General features: G+C 43.2%; 2 protein-coding genes across 4 annotated transcripts in view; both read left to right on the top strand.

The window, feature by feature from the left end:
* SH3BGRL (SH3 domain binding glutamate rich protein like) overlaps positions 1 to 5,850 on the top strand; it is a 30,789-nt gene extending 24,939 nt beyond the window's left edge. The window contains exons 3-4 of the mRNA XM_057404765.1: positions 1,489 to 1,569; positions 5,205 to 5,850. Coding sequence (XP_057260748.1) covers positions 1,489 to 1,569; positions 5,205 to 5,237 — 114 coding nt within the window. The 3' untranslated portion in view covers positions 5,238 to 5,850. The remainder of the gene's footprint in view (positions 1 to 1,488; positions 1,570 to 5,204) is intronic.
* A 5,334-nt stretch (positions 5,851 to 11,184) lies between these two features.
* LOC130596802 (TLR adapter interacting with SLC15A4 on the lysosome-like) lies at positions 11,185 to 15,384 on the top strand. Of its 3 annotated transcripts, XM_057404764.1 has the most exons (3): positions 11,185 to 11,203; positions 11,780 to 11,884; positions 13,651 to 15,375. In XM_057404764.1, exon 3 carries the CDS (start codon positions 13,698 to 13,700, stop codon positions 14,619 to 14,621), a length of 924 nt encoding a protein of 307 aa, XP_057260747.1. In that variant the 5' UTR covers positions 11,185 to 11,203; positions 11,780 to 11,884; positions 13,651 to 13,697; the 3' UTR covers positions 14,622 to 15,375. The 3 variants fall into 3 exon arrangements, with proteins under 3 accessions (XP_057260747.1, XP_057260745.1, XP_057260746.1); XM_057404762.1 differs by lacking the exon at positions 11,185 to 11,203 and having other exon boundaries at positions 11,392 to 11,884; positions 13,618 to 15,384; XM_057404763.1 differs by lacking the exon at positions 11,185 to 11,203 and having other exon boundaries at positions 11,394 to 11,884; positions 13,651 to 15,378.
* The last annotated feature ends 1,141 nt before the right edge of the window (positions 15,385 to 16,525 follow it).

Below are 16,525 nucleotides of genomic sequence, written 5' to 3'. Positions count from 1 at the left end.
CAAATTGTCTTTTATTGGCCTGTGCACAGCAGAAAGGCTGTAACTGTTGGTGCTGTGCAGGCTGGCATGAACCCTGCTCCTTAGTCACAGGCATTCCTTTCCTGGAAGATGCTACAAAGCAGACAGCTGGACTATGCACTAGCAAGATAAACAACCCCTTTGTTATCAAGCAGCCCCAGTACTGTCAACAGAAGGGCTTCAGGGGGGATTTAACTTAATTGTACACATTTTTATCAAATTAGCACCTGAATGTTGCATGTAAAAATCGAACAATAACTCAGTGCACCTCGTCTTCTAGGCAGCTTGAATCCTCTGTGTCCTGTAGTTTTTGTGTTTCAGCTGCAGCTGCCTCTTTTAGAGCTGCCCCTGCTCTGAACATGCTGCTATTTGCAAATGGCATTTGCTGTTTCTTAGGCTTTTGCCTACCACACAGACAGGCATGCAAAGCAGCATGCCCCTAATGGCAGCTCTTTTCCTGACTTCAGCCCTGACTGAGCCTGCTCTGAGCTACTGCCTTGCCTGTTTTCTCAGGCTGGACTCCTGCATCAGAACACTCCCCCACAAAGCTGGAGGAAGCTGTTGCTGTTGCTTCAGTTAAAAAGGGAGAAAAGGAAAGTCATAGGACAGATATGTGCTGAGTTTGGAAATCAGGGTGAGGAAAGCATGTGGTAACTGGGACGACAGTGGACTTGCACAAACCTCATGGGTTCATTTAGTCGGCGTTTGGCAACTGCTGTTGCTGAGCCACGCTGTGGGCTTTTTGGTTCCTTCTTCCAAACGTAGCAGACAACTAAGCTGCATTGTTTCTACCAACACTGCATTCTGCCTCAAATATAAAAAAGGGCAGAGAAGGGAGCATTGGTATTTCTTTTATTATTTCATTGGTTTTACCTTAATTTTCCTGGGAAGTGGCTGTTATGTATTTAGAACAACTACAGGGCCCTATGAGAACAATGAACAGTGCTACCTGATTTCCTTCATTAGCGTAGAGTAATCATTAATGAGAAACATGATGGGAAAAGGTGTACTCTCAGTTTACAGGTTTAAATTTAACTTTTAACAGGTTTAAGAGTTAATGTCCATAGTTGCACACTTGCCATTCCTCCTCAGTAATTAGCAATGATGACATCTGGGCACATAAGTGTTACTGATGACAAGGTACCGACTCAGCCCGCTCCTGCAGGAGGGACATCCAGGCCAGACCAGTGACAATAACTGCCTTGCTATGGAAGCTCTCCCTCTGGGAAAGGCAGAAGCACCTCACAGCAGCATCTTCTTGCTCCAGACAGTGATATTCTCTTTTCAGGCGGTACAATGGGTATGGGATTAGTGCGAACAATTACCTGAGGGTCCACTGAATTTTGCATTCGGCCACAGGAAGCAGCTTGCTTGGTGCGTGTTTGATAACACAAATTGAGCTGTGGCTATTTCTGACAACTCATGTTTTGCCTTTTGTTTCCCCCTCCTTCGTGGACTCCTTTGGTGAAGGACTATGAAGCTTTCTTCGAGGCACGAGAGAACAACGCGGTATATGCGTTTTTAGGCTTGACTGCACCACCTGGTTCAAAGGTAGGTGTGCACGTTTTTCACAGGAAACCCCAAGCTGTATTCTACATCTTGTTCTTCTCTGCTCATAGTTGGGTATTTTATGTGTTGCCCCAGTCAACCTGCCCATGGATCTGATAACTTTCAGGCTCCAACATCACAGCACACACTGTTATGTGCTGGTTTATTTGGAGGATCTGGTGTTCCCTGGAGGCAACTTCCCTCCTTCTATGAGAAGAACTCAGTGTTCAGTACAAATGCTTTTTTGGTGTCCTCACTGCAGAGCCACCCTGTTCTTATTTAAGTTAATGGAAGAGCTTTCATTGCTTTGGAAAGAAGAGCTGGGTCAAGTTCTTCACTAGAAATAATTGTTTCTGACCACTGTATTTTTGTTTTTCCTCAGTTGTTCACTGAAAAACCCACAAGAAATCTAGATTTAAAAAAATTGTCACAAACCCAAAGAATTCTTTTAATTCAGTGAAAAAATTAATTCATGTGAAGTTTTGCTAAGAATTTTTGTACTAGAAACTACCTTGAAACCAGAGTCATTGTATTTGAAATAATGTGGTCTTGCTTCAGAGTAATTTTTTCCTCCAGCTTGTTATCCAAAGCCTTGTTTTAGTTCGCCAATTACAAACTGGGTTGCTGCTTTGCGGATGCAATGAGCTGGAATTCTCCATTTGATTTTGATAGGATAGGACAAGCCTGCTTTATACGTTTCACTTGACAACAGCAGGATCCTCCAGGTCACTTCCAGCTTTCTTGTTCCAACGGATAAACACGCCGTTTCCTTTCAGCTTTATTCATGTAAGAGTTGAAGGTCATGCTGTGCACATCACTAAGAGACCTAATTTTAAAGGTGGATGGTGATCTGTCAGTGATGAGCATTACAAGTTGTGGATCAGACTGAAGCAGTTTCAGGAGCCAGACTGATTTCTAGCAGTAGAAATGGTGTAGTGAGGAAGAACTCTGCCTTGTGCAGAATTGCAGAGAGCAAAACCCCAGCATCATGCGTTGCCGACGTCGGAAGGCCAGCTGCACACAGTGCCATAGTCATATCAATCTTCCTTAAGTTTCTGGGAACATCTGTACAGTATCGCACAAGAGAGTGTGCAGCATGGAGCCAAGGAGTAAGAAAGCAGCTCTGAGATCACAGCAAGAAAGCTTGTGTTTCCTTTCATGTGAAGTGCAGTGGTACTGGGGAGCAGGTGCTGCCATAACGAATCGGGTCATCTGTGTCTGTAATGTGTATGACCATTGCTGCTTCCTTAACCTGCCAGCCTGCAGAACCAGTCAGTGTGGCTATTAGTTGCTCTGATTCTGTCCTCACCTAAGGAAAAGGTGAGTTTTCAGAAGGAGAATCACAATGCAGCTGTACTATGCTGAATTGCTTGCTGCAGCCTGGGGAGGTGCGTTTGAGCTGATGAAGATAACCTTTGCATAAGTGACCTTGTATCCAGTGCATTCTGCTGCTTGTCTGACTTTTGGTATCTGTCCCACAATTACATGATGTAAAATCAAGCTGATTGCCCGATGCTGAAATTGGCATTTATAGCACAGCTGCATGCAGCTTGGATGTAATATTTGTAGTTAATGACATTGCATCCGTGTCTGTTGCTACATAAAATGGAAAGTCTGGGTTCAACCTGTATGCGAGTGCAAGAGAGGACCTTGACAGTAAACCTCCATTAGATGTCATTAGGAGAGGTTTGGAAAGGTAGTTGACTGAGTACAAATGTCCAATATTAATGCTAAACAAGAAGAGCTCTGAAGTAAGCATGTGAAATGCATGTGAAACTATTTACTGAGCCCTGGTGATTTGGTTTGTGCTTTGGGCACTGAGGGTACCATTAGACCTACAAACCCTGAGAAAGGTTTGCATTTTATTTATCTTAAATATCCCTACCTCAGACAATATGGGTGGGTCTTAAGTGGAGAGGATTTTGTGAGTTAAAGGCCTTGATTAATTATTTAAGGACTGAGAGCATGCTCAGTGAGGGGCCTTGAGGGAGAAGTAAGGAAAAGCATGAAAGAGGTGTAGTGTCAAATCTGAGAAGCTTGCAGGACCACACCTGAGGAAATAAGAGTTTGACCTTCAAGACAGATAGGTTAGTATGTTCTCTGAGTTACTTGTACCCACTTTCCTGGGGATGAGGGGAATACCTGGAGTCCTTCCTGGTCTGCCACTGCCTGTTTTGAAGATAAGTACTTTGTCTTGCATTTTCTGGAGAGAAAGGAAAAAACAGCGCTGGATGTCACTTCTGTAGTGCTCATGACTGGTGGAGTTGTCCCAAAGCCAAAGGAACCATCTCCTCTTTCTTACCCTTCAAAGAGCCGCTTGTCTTTTAGAGAATATCAAACATTGTTTTTTTTCACCGCGCTGTGTAGTTCTTTTGAACCTTTCCTCCATTCTTCACCTGCCTTTTCTGCCATGAACGGACTGGATGCCCTTGCACGAGCAGCGGTGACACCTGGCTCTGCTCTTTGGCCTGTGATATGTGGGCAGAGAGGAGCAGAGCACAGCAGGCCAAGCGAGGCTTTCCCACGCCCCTGAGTCAGGAGGCAAGGCTCTTGGGCAGACAGCCAGGAAACCCAGAGTGGTCCACCATGTCTAAGATAAGGGAGATATGCGTGGTACTTCCTGCCCTGCAGGCTGGGGTCACCCACGTGTCCCCTCTCTTGCAAGTCTTACAGGCTTCTTGGAAATTTGCTTCTCAGTCCTTTCTCCTCTTGTTTTTTATGTGTTTAGCATGCTGGCTCGTGTTAGCAATGATTTTGTTGTGTCTGTTATCTTCAGTATTTCTTTTTAGTCACAAAAGCAAACAACTGCTTTACATATTCAGCAGATGTCAAACTTTTTCCTTTAAAATAAGCCACACTGTCCAGCCTAAAGTGCTGTAGTGAGACCGCCAGGATTCTTTATCTTCCTTGCTGCTAACAGGTGATTAAATAAATCTTCGATCAAAAGTACACTTGTAGAAAACATCTTCAGAAAAAAAAAAGAAAAAGTTAATTTTGCCTTTCTTCTGTTGTCATTCTCTTCCCCTTTGTGACCCCCTTACAAAGGCTGAAAGACAACTGAATAATGCAAGTTAATTTTCTTCTGTGTCCCTACTGGCTCCTGTCCCCCTGCAGTGCAGCAGGGAGCTGGGATTACTCAGCACTGTCGGTGCCAGGACGGACCTGCTGCCAGCCCAGAACAGGGCTCACGTGTGGGTCTTGTGCTTGAGCAGCTCTGGGCTGTGTCCAGCTGAGGACTCGCAGCTTGCTCCAGTCATCCTTCCAGGAGGCAGTGGCTAAATGCTGGCTCAGTGGGGTTTGGTTCAGAAAGGGTACAGCATCTATCCTGAGACCTCTTCCCCCCCTTTTTTTGTTTTAAACTTTTATGGTCAAAGCCAGCTGCGGGCACAGGTTGGAATATTCCTGCAGGTCTTACTTGGGATGGCTCAGAACCGGAGTTGAAGCCAGCACCGTATGGGACTTGTTTTGTAATGTCATTAGAGGTGATGGGGACTCTTATCTTAAACTGGGTTCAGTGCTGCTCACTTCTTAATCATGTACCACTGCAGACTTTGTTGTGTCATACACTCACACAGGTAAGTGTAAGTTACCGCCTTCCATGACGTACTAATATGTGTAATTCTCTTCTGCTATTTCAGGAAGCTGAAGCACTGGCAAAGCAGCAAGCATGAATTTCAACTGCCTTAAACGTTCTGTAAAGGGAATTTCCACAGCTTTTTATAAAATAGTACAATTGTCTCTGCTTCAGGAAATGTAGGTGTGATTTCTAACATTTGATTGGTGCTTGCAGCATTCACCTAATACAAATTTGAACACAAGATGACAATGTGAACATAAAGTTAGAGAGCGTGGAGTGTGTTACTGCCAAGTTGGAAGCATAGGAATGAAGCAATTGGACATGAATGATTTTCACCTAATTCAAGCTGTCTTGGCAAGTCGTCCATTTTGTGTAAACGTAAAGAAACTATTTTAGTACTAATAATACAAATGGGGTTATACCTAGGGATCCAAGTATTTAAAACATGGAAAACAGCATCTAAAACCTTGTCAGATAGTAACTTTAGTGCCTGATTTGCCTCAAAAATGTTACTGAATTACACAGTAATTTTTCAGTGTCTTTTCTGGTTTCAGATGAAATTGTAGGTGGTGTTGTGTAGTATAGCCATTGTAGTCACTTTTGAAAGTTGTGTTTGTTCTTTTGTAGAGTGAATATTTAAGATTTGTATTGTAACACACTGTACAGATGGTAAAAACAAACAAAAAAGCCATGTTTTTCTCATGTAAGTGATCCACGTGGGCTCTTTTCACAAAAAGGGATTTGGGCAACGGATGGCCTTTCCGTTGGCAAGTTCATCACACAGCTGCCTAAGCACGACTCGATTACACATCTATGTGCAAGGTCCAGTGCACCTCAGTGACGACTGCTCTAATCCCCAGGCACTCCTGCAAATAAGCCAAAACAGCCAGAAATGGCATTTCCTTACCTGTGTAAGGGTGAAAGCCTTTAATGTATTTCTCTACAAAAATGCCAGTTCACACTGCTTATAGCATTAGGCATCGTATTGCATGTTCAAGTAGTCATTAGATGCATATAGTATTTTTTCAAAGGAGGAAATAAATGTTTGAATAGCAAGAATATTGTAATTAAGCGAGACTTCTTTTTTTTTAAGGTTTAAAAACTTTTTTCCATTGTTATTGCCATATCATAAAGCTATTGCAGCAACGGCAGATCCATTAAAGTGTCTTGTATCGGTGCAATATTAACCTGTCTGTTCTCCCAGTGTTCCTGAGAGAGACTCTTTTTCTTGGCCATACTCTGCAAAAATACAGATAATTACAAGTGCCCTGAAGGGTGAGAAACAGGTTTTGAAAGTGTGTGGGTAACTTAAGATGCATTCTGCACCACATACTTACTCCCCAAAAGCATCAAAACACAGGAAGAAAGATAATTAGTCTTTGGCATAGTTGGAGGCTAATTCTAATGGCTCCACGCACACAATTTTGATTTTCTTTGTTCTGTGAAGACAGAGAAACAAAAGGGTACAGATCAGCGAAAGGGTGCATTGCCATGTGGTTATTTTACACTGATGCTTTAAAATCTGGGCAGTGCTTTTTAAATACTTTCTGAAACTGATTGGAGCTCTTGGTTTCAAAGTCTGAAATTTATGAATGGGGAAAAAAGTCAAAACTCAACGCTTACAAAGATGTTCTAAAGTGGAGTAATTGGATAGTTCCCTCACCAACCTTTCTTTGGGACTTTTGTTCTCTTCACTACCACTAATGATCCTGTCAATGTGTGTTAGAATGCAGCTTGTTGCTGTTGGCTGGAGAGCAGCTCTGCTGCCAGACAGCTCATGGTGAAACTACTGCCTGATCCAGTGTAAAAGTGAGTTAAAGTTAGTTAAAATGACATTTAATTCATGTTTTATCTCTTCTGAATTGGAGCCTGGGAGGTCAGTTTCAAGCTTGTGCTTACATAAGCAAGCAGAGTATCAAAAAGCACAGGGATAGATTAATGTTGCCTTCACACGCCTTTGTGCTTTTTCGTCAGCAGCTTCATCAGTAATTTTGTTAAATCATATTTCAGTAATTCCTGAAATGCTGTGAAATTTATTTCTAAGACTGTTTGAGGATGGAAGTTAGGTTATGTTTTAAACCCAGTGTCTGATTTTTTGTTGCTCAGTATGATTTCACTTGTCTGAACCTAGGTGATTTTTCTTTCTTAATATTGGCCCCATCTTTGTGTCTCAGCTAGTGTTTAAGTAAACTCTAAACGAGTTTTGGGGAAAGTATGGAAGCCTTGTGAAGAAAGTGGGGTTTGACACGCGAGTCACTGTGCTCATGCCTGTTTGCTGTGTTTCCTCTGTAAGGAAAGTAATGGTGTAAGTTTTGTAAATTGCAGTCATTATTTTGTGGAGTATGTAATTGGAAATCTCTGCCAAATTCAGCAACCCAAAGCATGCTGAAATGAAGTTGGTCTCTGCTTCTGATGGGCAAGAAAATCACCAGGTTTAAGAAAGCAAAGTCACTTCCCTCGCCTGGTCCCCCAGCCTCGCCATATGGTAGTGTTCAGACTGTGTCAGCATTCCTAAGAAAGCTCTGTTGAGACAGACTGAATTATTTCTTTGTCCAGGGAACAAGGCACCAGCACAAACAGAAAAATACTGAAAATAACTCCTTGTTGTGTGTAAAACCTGCGTTCATTCTGATGCAGATATCCTGCATGAATTTTGGAGTGCTGGGAGTCTGCTGCCTGTTTGCTGGTTTTCTGTACTGTACCCGTGTTGGGTTAACAATGGGCACAAGAACGGAATTTGTTCATTTATCTGTTGGTTTTCTATGTAGAAGGCAGGCATTGAGGATTTACCGTGTATATTAACCATTCCTGTATCATTCCAATAAAATCGGTTTAGAATGCTTTCTCACACGACTGACTGGTTCGCATGGTTTGTTCACGGTTTGAAGTGGTCCCTTCAGTTGGATGAAGTGGAGCTTCCAAATGAAAACGCTGCAAGCTCTGTACAGCAAAGCGCATGTTACACATGCCCTGCTCCTCTGTTACGTCTGTTGGGTTGGAGCTCTTACCTGTTGCAACTAGTGGGTTTTAATTACTTAGAATACCTCTACCCAAAATAGTCACTGGAGGCATTTGGGTTTTGGGGGAGCACTGAATACACTTCCTCATTAACCTGCTTCCCCCCTCATTCCCCAAGGCTGTGATAAATGGGAAGCGGATGGAGCAAATTGGGTTCATCCCATGCCTGCAGAGCCTGGCTGTGCCAGACAGTCCCCGTTGCTTTTTTGGCAATGTGTGATTAATTAGCTTTTAGGGAACTATGTTACTAAATATTTGTGTTGCCAGAGGGCAGTGTAGGATAAATTTTTAAACTAAAACTATTCCTTTTTTACCTTCTGTTCGTGCCTGGTGGATCCAGCAGGTTCATTAATTTAAGCTTTACGTGCTGAAGTTTTGCACCACCTAAAAGATGTTCTGTAGAGCCTCAGAAGATGCATTCTCAAGCCCTCAAACTGCCCTCGGGGTTGCCCAAATCTCAGTCTTCAATCCACATCCTCCAAAGGAAGCCAGTAACTTACTTCTTTCAAGAGTGGCTTGTAAGGCTGCTTGCATGCCATTTATATGATCAGCTTCTGTTCTGTCTGAACAACTGAAGCACAACTGAGAACCACCAGTTATGATGTCTGTTAATGGTGTTCATTGCTAGTCCCTTGCATTGACTTCCTCTACTTTAGCATCTTAAAAAATGGTCCATTGTGTAAGATAGGAAAAGGGGCTTTGGGTGCTATTTCTGAATTAACAGTGAATCCCGTTTACCTTTCCTGTATATGCTCTTCACTTGTATAACCCAGAAAAATCTCCATGTTTCTTGTTTGTTCATACCAAGTCAAAACCCCATGCTGCTATTCATTAATGTAATAAGAGTTTTCAAAAATCTGTTTAGAAAACACACTGCATGTGTGCATATAATGTTTACTTAACTTGCTGTTTCAGGTCGCAGTGGTGTGCGCTGTAGTAATAAACTTTTCTACCAATTCATGTGGGACTTCATTCTTTTTTTCATGCAATATTCTCAATCTGCATCTCATGGCAAATTCTGTAAAGTCTGATTGTATCATTGAGATGGTGTTGCACAGATTTCAAATACCAGAAATGCCTTGAGGGGTGCGCAGTGGAGGTAGGTGCCTGCTGGTCCCTGAATGAAAGGTCTTCAGAGAGTGTGTTCAGTTTAACTGCACAGTGACAAAGCCCAGAATGGGTTAACCTGAGGTACAGCAGCAGTTGAGGAGGGGCTCTGGAGCAGCTCAGATAGGGGTGAGAGTGTGTGCATGTATATACACACATACATACATATATATATATATATGCACACACACAAACACACAGAGTATACAAAGATCTGCTCTGTGTCTTGATTTTCTGGCTTTTGGGTGGGAAGGTTTTTTCTAGATACGAGGAAAAGGCAGGGGCCAGTCCTGTGCACTCAGGCCCACAATTTGATGCATGCAAGGAATAAGGCTTACCAAGAACAATGTAATTAATGTTCTGGGTTTTTTTCCAAAGGACTAATTTAAATCCATTAACATGAGAGACTCAGACTGATCAGTAACCTGTGTTAAGGACTTTTATCAGAGCTGATCTGTGTTTTCCCCATGATGGTATGAGAACTTTAATAGCCGATTTAAAAAGGCACTGAGACAAATCCATCACCTTCTAACCAGCCAGTCAGGTTTCCTGACTGCGTTTTCCTCTTTCACCAAGTCTTGCTTTTTCAGGGCTTTGCTGTGCTGTGGGAATGTGTGTATGACACTGCCTAGCAGGAGGCGGTCTGTGTTCACATTTCCCCAGCCTCTGATGATGAGCTGACTGAAGGAGTAAGGGGAAAATCAAGGTATTTCCTTATTGCTCACATCCAGGTAGTCCATTCCAGATCCCAGTTCTGGTGTTGTATTTTTGCCACATTCCTTCCCCCCCCTCTTTTCTCACAGAGATTGGGACAGCCTCTGCACTTGTTCTGGAAATGGATTACACCCATGAATAGATCAGGTAGCACTAACCATGCAGAATAATCCCTCTACAAATAAGTCATTAAGAGGTAATTATCTTTTAATGAGTTTCCCTGGGGAAGTGTTCTACAAATTTTTTGTATGATGTGATCTTGGTAGAATGTTTTAGATTGAACAGTTCATTATTTTCTTTGTTTTCAGTAGGTTATTACTAATAATTTTGAACTGGGTTGGTAAACTTTCAGAACAACTGGAAAATGCAGGCGGCTTCTAGAAGTCAGCTTTAGGTGATGAAGTAGAGAATTGCTGGCTCACTACAGGAGGTGAGCACCTTGAGCATGGAGTACTCCGAGTATGTAAAATACATGTGTTTAAGATGCTGCATTCATGAAGGAGCAAAATTGATTCTACATAGAGTAACTTCTCTCACAGGTTTGCCTGTTGAAGACTTGGGCACGAACTTGGACTTTTCATTCCGAGTTGCTCAGTACATTTCAACATCCTTTTAAGGGAAACGAGCGACATCGCTGATGTAACATCAGCTGCGATGTAATTCCCCCGGGACTCCGTTCCTCTCTCAGCCCTTTCCCAGCGCACAGAAGCAATTCGCTGTTTGTGCCAGCAGCCCTTGCTCAGACGGACGGGTCGCGGCGTTACCGGTGAATCCCGGTGGCTGCCTCCTCCTCACGGATCTGCTGAAGCCCGGCGGCTGGTCCAGGCAGGACCCCCCCCACCCCGGGTACCGGCCACCGCCTCGGGGTGTTGCTGTGGCAACCAACCGCGCCCTCCCATTGGACTTCCCTGATGTCAGTCAGGGATGTCCGTGAGCGCCGCGGGGCTCGGTGCCTGCCCTGCGTGCTGCGGCCGCATCGCTCCCATCGGGGGCCATCGCGCCAGCCGGCGGCCCCCTGAAGTGTGCTTCTGGAGGGAGGAATCGTGCTTCTTGGTGTCTAAAACCTGCATCCCAGCCCCGTGAGCGCCTTTCCGCTGCAAAAACGCCCCTCTGGGATCGAAACCTGGCTCGCTGTGCCGCTGTCATTAAACCTGGCAGAAGAGGCATCCCCGGAGAGCTCGAACTCGGGTTGGGGTAAATAAGGAGTTGCTGTGGGAGAAGGTATTGGAAAACTCGAAGAAGTTGGGGTTTTAAAATGAGATAGTGATGGTTTAAATGGACTTGCAGCAGCTAGGCTTGGAATAAAACAGTTAACGTAGTGAACTTCTATTTCACATTTATATGTATCAAATACAGAAGCTGGATTGAGTGACTTTGCATGCTACTTCTTCCCCATCAGAAGAAGGTCACAAGACTATAAATCTGGCTATTTGTTTCAAAAGGGGAAATGTAAATATCACCGCCTCTGTAAGTCAGGTGCGTGACAGCACGAAGCTGAACTGCTCTAGATGGAAGTGCTGGGTGGAATTCAGGTTTGGTTTTGAACAGCCGGGTGAAGTAAGACATGGTGATCCTTCAGAGGACCTAGTTGGTGTTAAGTGATGTACTGTGGCAGTTAGCAACTCATCAGCATTGCACCACAGCCAGAAACGACTCCGTTCGCTTTTTTAACATCCTCTTTTAGCTCTGCTGTCACTTGGTATTCAAAAACCGTGCCCTTTTCCAGTGGGATCACTTCTGTTTTAAAAGGGAAAAAAAAAGGGAACTAAATCATGTGTACTGTTTTTTTCCACACAGACAGCAGTGAAGAAAGGGTATGTAAGAATCTGTTCTTGTGCAGCTGCTGCAGTAGGAGAGTTCTGGGCTATGTGACCATCCGCCTCCCTTACTTGACGAGGTTTGGTAAGTCTGGGCTTTTTGTGCCCTTTTTCCTCACTCTTTGTTCCAGAATGCAGGCACCATTTGCTTCACTTAAAGAAGGCAATTTTGCTAAGATACCCGTATTTTAGCTCTACATTAACACTGTGACCATCTACTGAACACTATGACCATTTTCAAAGCAATGCAGCAATAGTTTTTAGCGCTTAAAGATCTGGGTACCTATATCCCATTTTTCAGAGGTACATGAAGCATATGTAAATGATCCCGTAGGTAAAAGAAATGATTATGCTAATGTAACCAGGAGAAGGCATGGTGTATTGCCTCACTTGCTGGCATATTGCAATTCCAGTGTTGCCTTCAGCTTCAGGAGCAGTGCCTTTCCAGCTGAAACAGAACCCTGGAAAAGAAAAAGCAAATGGCTGTAACGTGCCAACAGGTGGGAAATAAAAAATATCCCATCTTTCAAGTAATTGGAGTTGTAGAAGAGCTTTCTGGAAGGAGTATTGGGATTAAAAAAAGTGACCCAGTGTTTCAAGTTTGATGGCTGATTGATAGAAGCAAATGAGTGAAGTGAGGAGGGTCTTTCTGGTTATATATCATATATACTCAATCTGCAGTGATTTCATTGGTGTGGAGGGCTAAATAGTGACTTGCATGGCATCCCTACTGATGGAACTTGCCAGCCCAGTGAAAAGTATTGAGCCTTAATTGTCCATGATGCAAGTAGAATTTTGGGTGTATTCTCAACAGCATGCCAGTGTGTCACGTTCTGTGGGAGATGTAGTATGTACTCTGCAGTAAAGCTGCCTCATCCCTTGCCTCTGCCCCCTATTTCAAACCATTAGCACACTAGAGGCACGTAAAGGTACTTGAATTACTCAGAGATTTAAAAAGGCATTTGAAGAACAGACAGATTTTCTTCATCTTTCCCATGCCTCCATAAGAGGAGTGCTGGGGGATCGTTTCCTTAGTGAGTTTAGGTCAGACTTGGCACTAAGTGGAAAGATTCCCACTGATTTTAACAGTAGGTGAATTGAAAAGGAATGGTAAAGACTTGCTAAACACAGTAGATTATTTTGAGGCATATTGGCCAGCTTTTAATTGTTCATTTATCAATCATTTTCAATGATTGATATTGATTATCTTGACTGATAAAAGCCTACAGATACACAAGCATACTACTTATCGCTATTGGGGAAGACAAATTAATATCTATCTTTTAAAATCATCATTAAGAGGAGCTTTAAAAACATTCCTATATGTGAACTACATGTTAGTTTTGCTGTATTTGAACTATCATCATCTTTTAAAGGTCCTTGGCAGCTCACAGGAGGGCTCAGACCAATTCAGAATCAACCTCTAAGTCTGAATTTGATCTTGATTTCCTTCCTGTGTCACTCCTTCAGCTCTTGGAACTTGTTGTCTTTCAGTGGAAAACCTTGATTTGCAACTGATGGTAGTGATATAGACAAGTAAAATAATTTTGTTGATTTTATAGCCTATAACTGTGATCTATCTCAGCTAGCCACAATACAGAGAGGTTACTAGGAGCAGAGGTTGCATTAGAGATGAAGGACCCAGTTAATGCCCTTCCTATACCTACTGAATGACACTTGTTGACATGGTATAGAGGTTGGAATTGTAGAAAAGCATGAAGTTTGCTAAAAGTAAGTATTTTGGAGAGAGAGCAAAAGAATCACAGTCTTTATGAAAAGCACATTGTGACTTTTTTGTTATTGCTCCTCTTTGTCCAGAGAAGGTTGAGGTACTCTGCTTGTCACTCACAGGACTACATGGAACTCTGCTGATCAGGCTGTTACTCACACTTGTCATCATGTTGGCGGAAGGCATCTTAACTAGATTCATGTATAAAGAAAGCTGTCATCAAGATAAGCCTCACAAATCTCATGCACCCAGAAAGGATAAAGAGGGAATCTGGAGACAGAAACTTGTAGACAACCCAAAAATCAGAGGCTTTGCTGATGGACATGAGAAGCAGGGTGAGATCCCTGCTAGAAGCAGCAAAATGGAGCCCAGGAGCAGTCCTCAGTGGAGATCTGTAGAAAAGGAACCTGCAAAGGAACACAAAGTGCTTGTTAAAGGAACCGTGTCACCGGCTTTGCATATCCCCAGGAGAGAACAGGATACTGATCAGGTGGATTTGTACAGGTCCTGGTTGTGCAACAGCATTTACCAAAACTACCCTGACCTGCACATTGGGGGAGACCGCGTGGGGGACCGCGCGTGTGATTCAGGTTGTGTTTTGGACCATGCGTGGGATGAACTTCCCGATGGCCCTGTTCTACTGTCTGCAGATATCCCTCTAGGTCAGTCCCCTCCATGTGAGCATCCCGAAAAACCAAGTGTGAAGTCCCTGCCTGGAGATGAAGCTGGGGAAAGGAGTATTGTGCTCTGTAAGGAGCCCCTTTCAAACTCCGTGCTCAACAGGTACATGGAAACAAAAGTGGCAGAGCTCTATAAAGAGGTTTTTGAAGAAAACCTGACCAGATGTGGTTCTGTAACAAACCTCCTCAGCTGCAGCTGGGTAAGGAATAACCTGACTCAGATAAGCTTTCAGCTATCACAGGAGCAGAATATCGAAACATCGAAAGCCAGAGAAGTGCTCTTGCACTCTTTAGCTTTGTTTAGTTTGTGCAACACTACCAATAGGAATAGCTCTGAATTCAGTACTCCAAACTTACTAATCTCAAACCCAGCATGCATGAGGAAGAGCCGCAGGACACAGTTTACATCGTGACTGATCGACTTAGCTGGAGCGGTGAATATGGTTTGGATGTGACTATTTCACTCCAAGGATTAGGTTGGGAAATAAAACATTTACACACTACAGACTTTTTCAGATGAATATGTTAAGGCTTGAATCATACTTTGTTAACAGAGGAAGTAAAGGTCATTGTTTCCTTTTTTCCTAATATAGAATTTGAAATTAATTTCTCTCTAAAATACTACTCAACCGTATTTTTATACTGTATATGTCCTCCTAAGACTCTGTCTGTATGAATAGTCATGTACCATTGGATTTACTCCTGAAAGAAAGAAAAATCAGTTGGAACATGGCTGATAAAACTTTCCTCTAAGAGACTGATCCACCCAACCAGATAGTGAAAGAGTCAGGTTGTCTTTACCAGACTGGACCATGTGGTTGAAGCCCAAGTTTGAACTACTGGGGTTCAAATTTTGCTCCTGCAAAGCTTGATCACAGTGGAAAATGTTTCCTTGGTTTGAAAACCTTGTGGGCAGGTGGAGGCGTGCAGGACTCGGGCATTATTTTGTGCATACCATACATAGGAAATATATTGACAGGATACATGAATGAAGACACTAATGTTATTGCAAATGTACGTTTGTACTGCGTTAGGTGGAGGATGTTACAATGAAAATCTGGGTGATTGTTGATCAAGATTGTAAAAATGTTTAATTTTCTTTAAAAAATGGTTTTCTTTTAAATAAATCCTTACCTCTCTGATGAAACCCGTGCAGCTTTCTGTCAGTATACTGTTGGTTGTGGATTATCTGTGGTTTTAGTAAATGGACTCTGCTTTTATTTCCTTGGACATGAAGCACCTCCACTCTCAGCAAGGTAAGATGCCTGCAACAGATGGGCAAAACCAATTCCTGCTGAGGCTGAGCATGTGGCAAATAAAATAGTTAAATGAAATCTGACTCATACGTGTCCAAGACTGAAGTGACCATCCTTGCTGAATCAGAAATTCCCATCGGCCTCGGTGATGTAAGGAGTGCAAGTGACACTTAAGAAATGAGTAATACTTGTCTAAGAGGGCAGTAAGAAAGGATGCTTTGCTTTTACTGGGCATTGCCCTGATTCCTTCCCATCCTTCAAAACCAAGTCAGGAGTCCTTTGGAAGAGGCTGAAGGACTGCATTGGTAGAGATGCAGAGAACAAGTTAACTGAGGGTGAGAGGAAAAATATTCCAGGGGACATCAGTAGCCAAAGGGTTTGCAATTAACCACAGAAAAAAGTGCTCTGTGGCATTTGTGCTGCCTTGCCCTTGCCTTTGATTTCCCCTGGGGTATATTTATAGCTCAAACTGAAGTCCTGAGAGAAGTTAATTGCACAGAGTTCTTCCTCAGGAAACGTGGAAGTCGGAGTTATGGCTGAGGGTCAGACTTTGGTCAGTTTTCTGTCCTTCCCAGCCCTGAGAAGCACGAGAGGTAGACCTATTCTCTCCTTCTCACCCCTGAGTCCTGGCCCTAGGTCTTGAAGCCAACTGTGGCTTCAACACTGATGTTCACAGATGCTGCTGAGCACTGTTGGCTGCCGCAGTGGGAGCAGCTCTGATGTCCCTGCTTCTCCCATCACCTGGAGAGAAATGGCTCAGTGGAGGAGCGTGGAAATGAATATTCTGTGTGCCGCTGTGGATCTGTGTCAGTCCCATCCTGTTTCAGGGTGGGTTTCAGAGCCCAGTTTTTAATTAGTTTCATCAAATATGTGGACAATTTTGTCTGGAAGGAAAAGAGCACACAATACCACAAGCAGCATCATAATAAAGGCTGCAGATACAGGCTGTCCTGATAACTTTAGCTTGTATTACAACCCAATGGAAGTGAGAAGCATGTTACAGAGTTCATGACAGCAGCTATACCAACATCAGCAGTATTATGGACATGGATGAAGCGAGG

Source organism: Pezoporus wallicus, unplaced genomic scaffold (assembly GCF_028554395.1).
Source record: "Pezoporus wallicus isolate ANWC-B61680 ecotype Strahan unplaced genomic scaffold, APGP_CSIRO_Pwel_v1 contig_5104, whole genome shotgun sequence".
In the NCBI taxonomy this organism is placed as follows: Eukaryota; Metazoa; Chordata; class Aves; order Psittaciformes; family Psittacidae; genus Pezoporus; species Pezoporus wallicus.
Note: the sequence above shows the minus strand (reverse complement) of the source record. Positions and strands in the feature narration are given on the sequence as shown.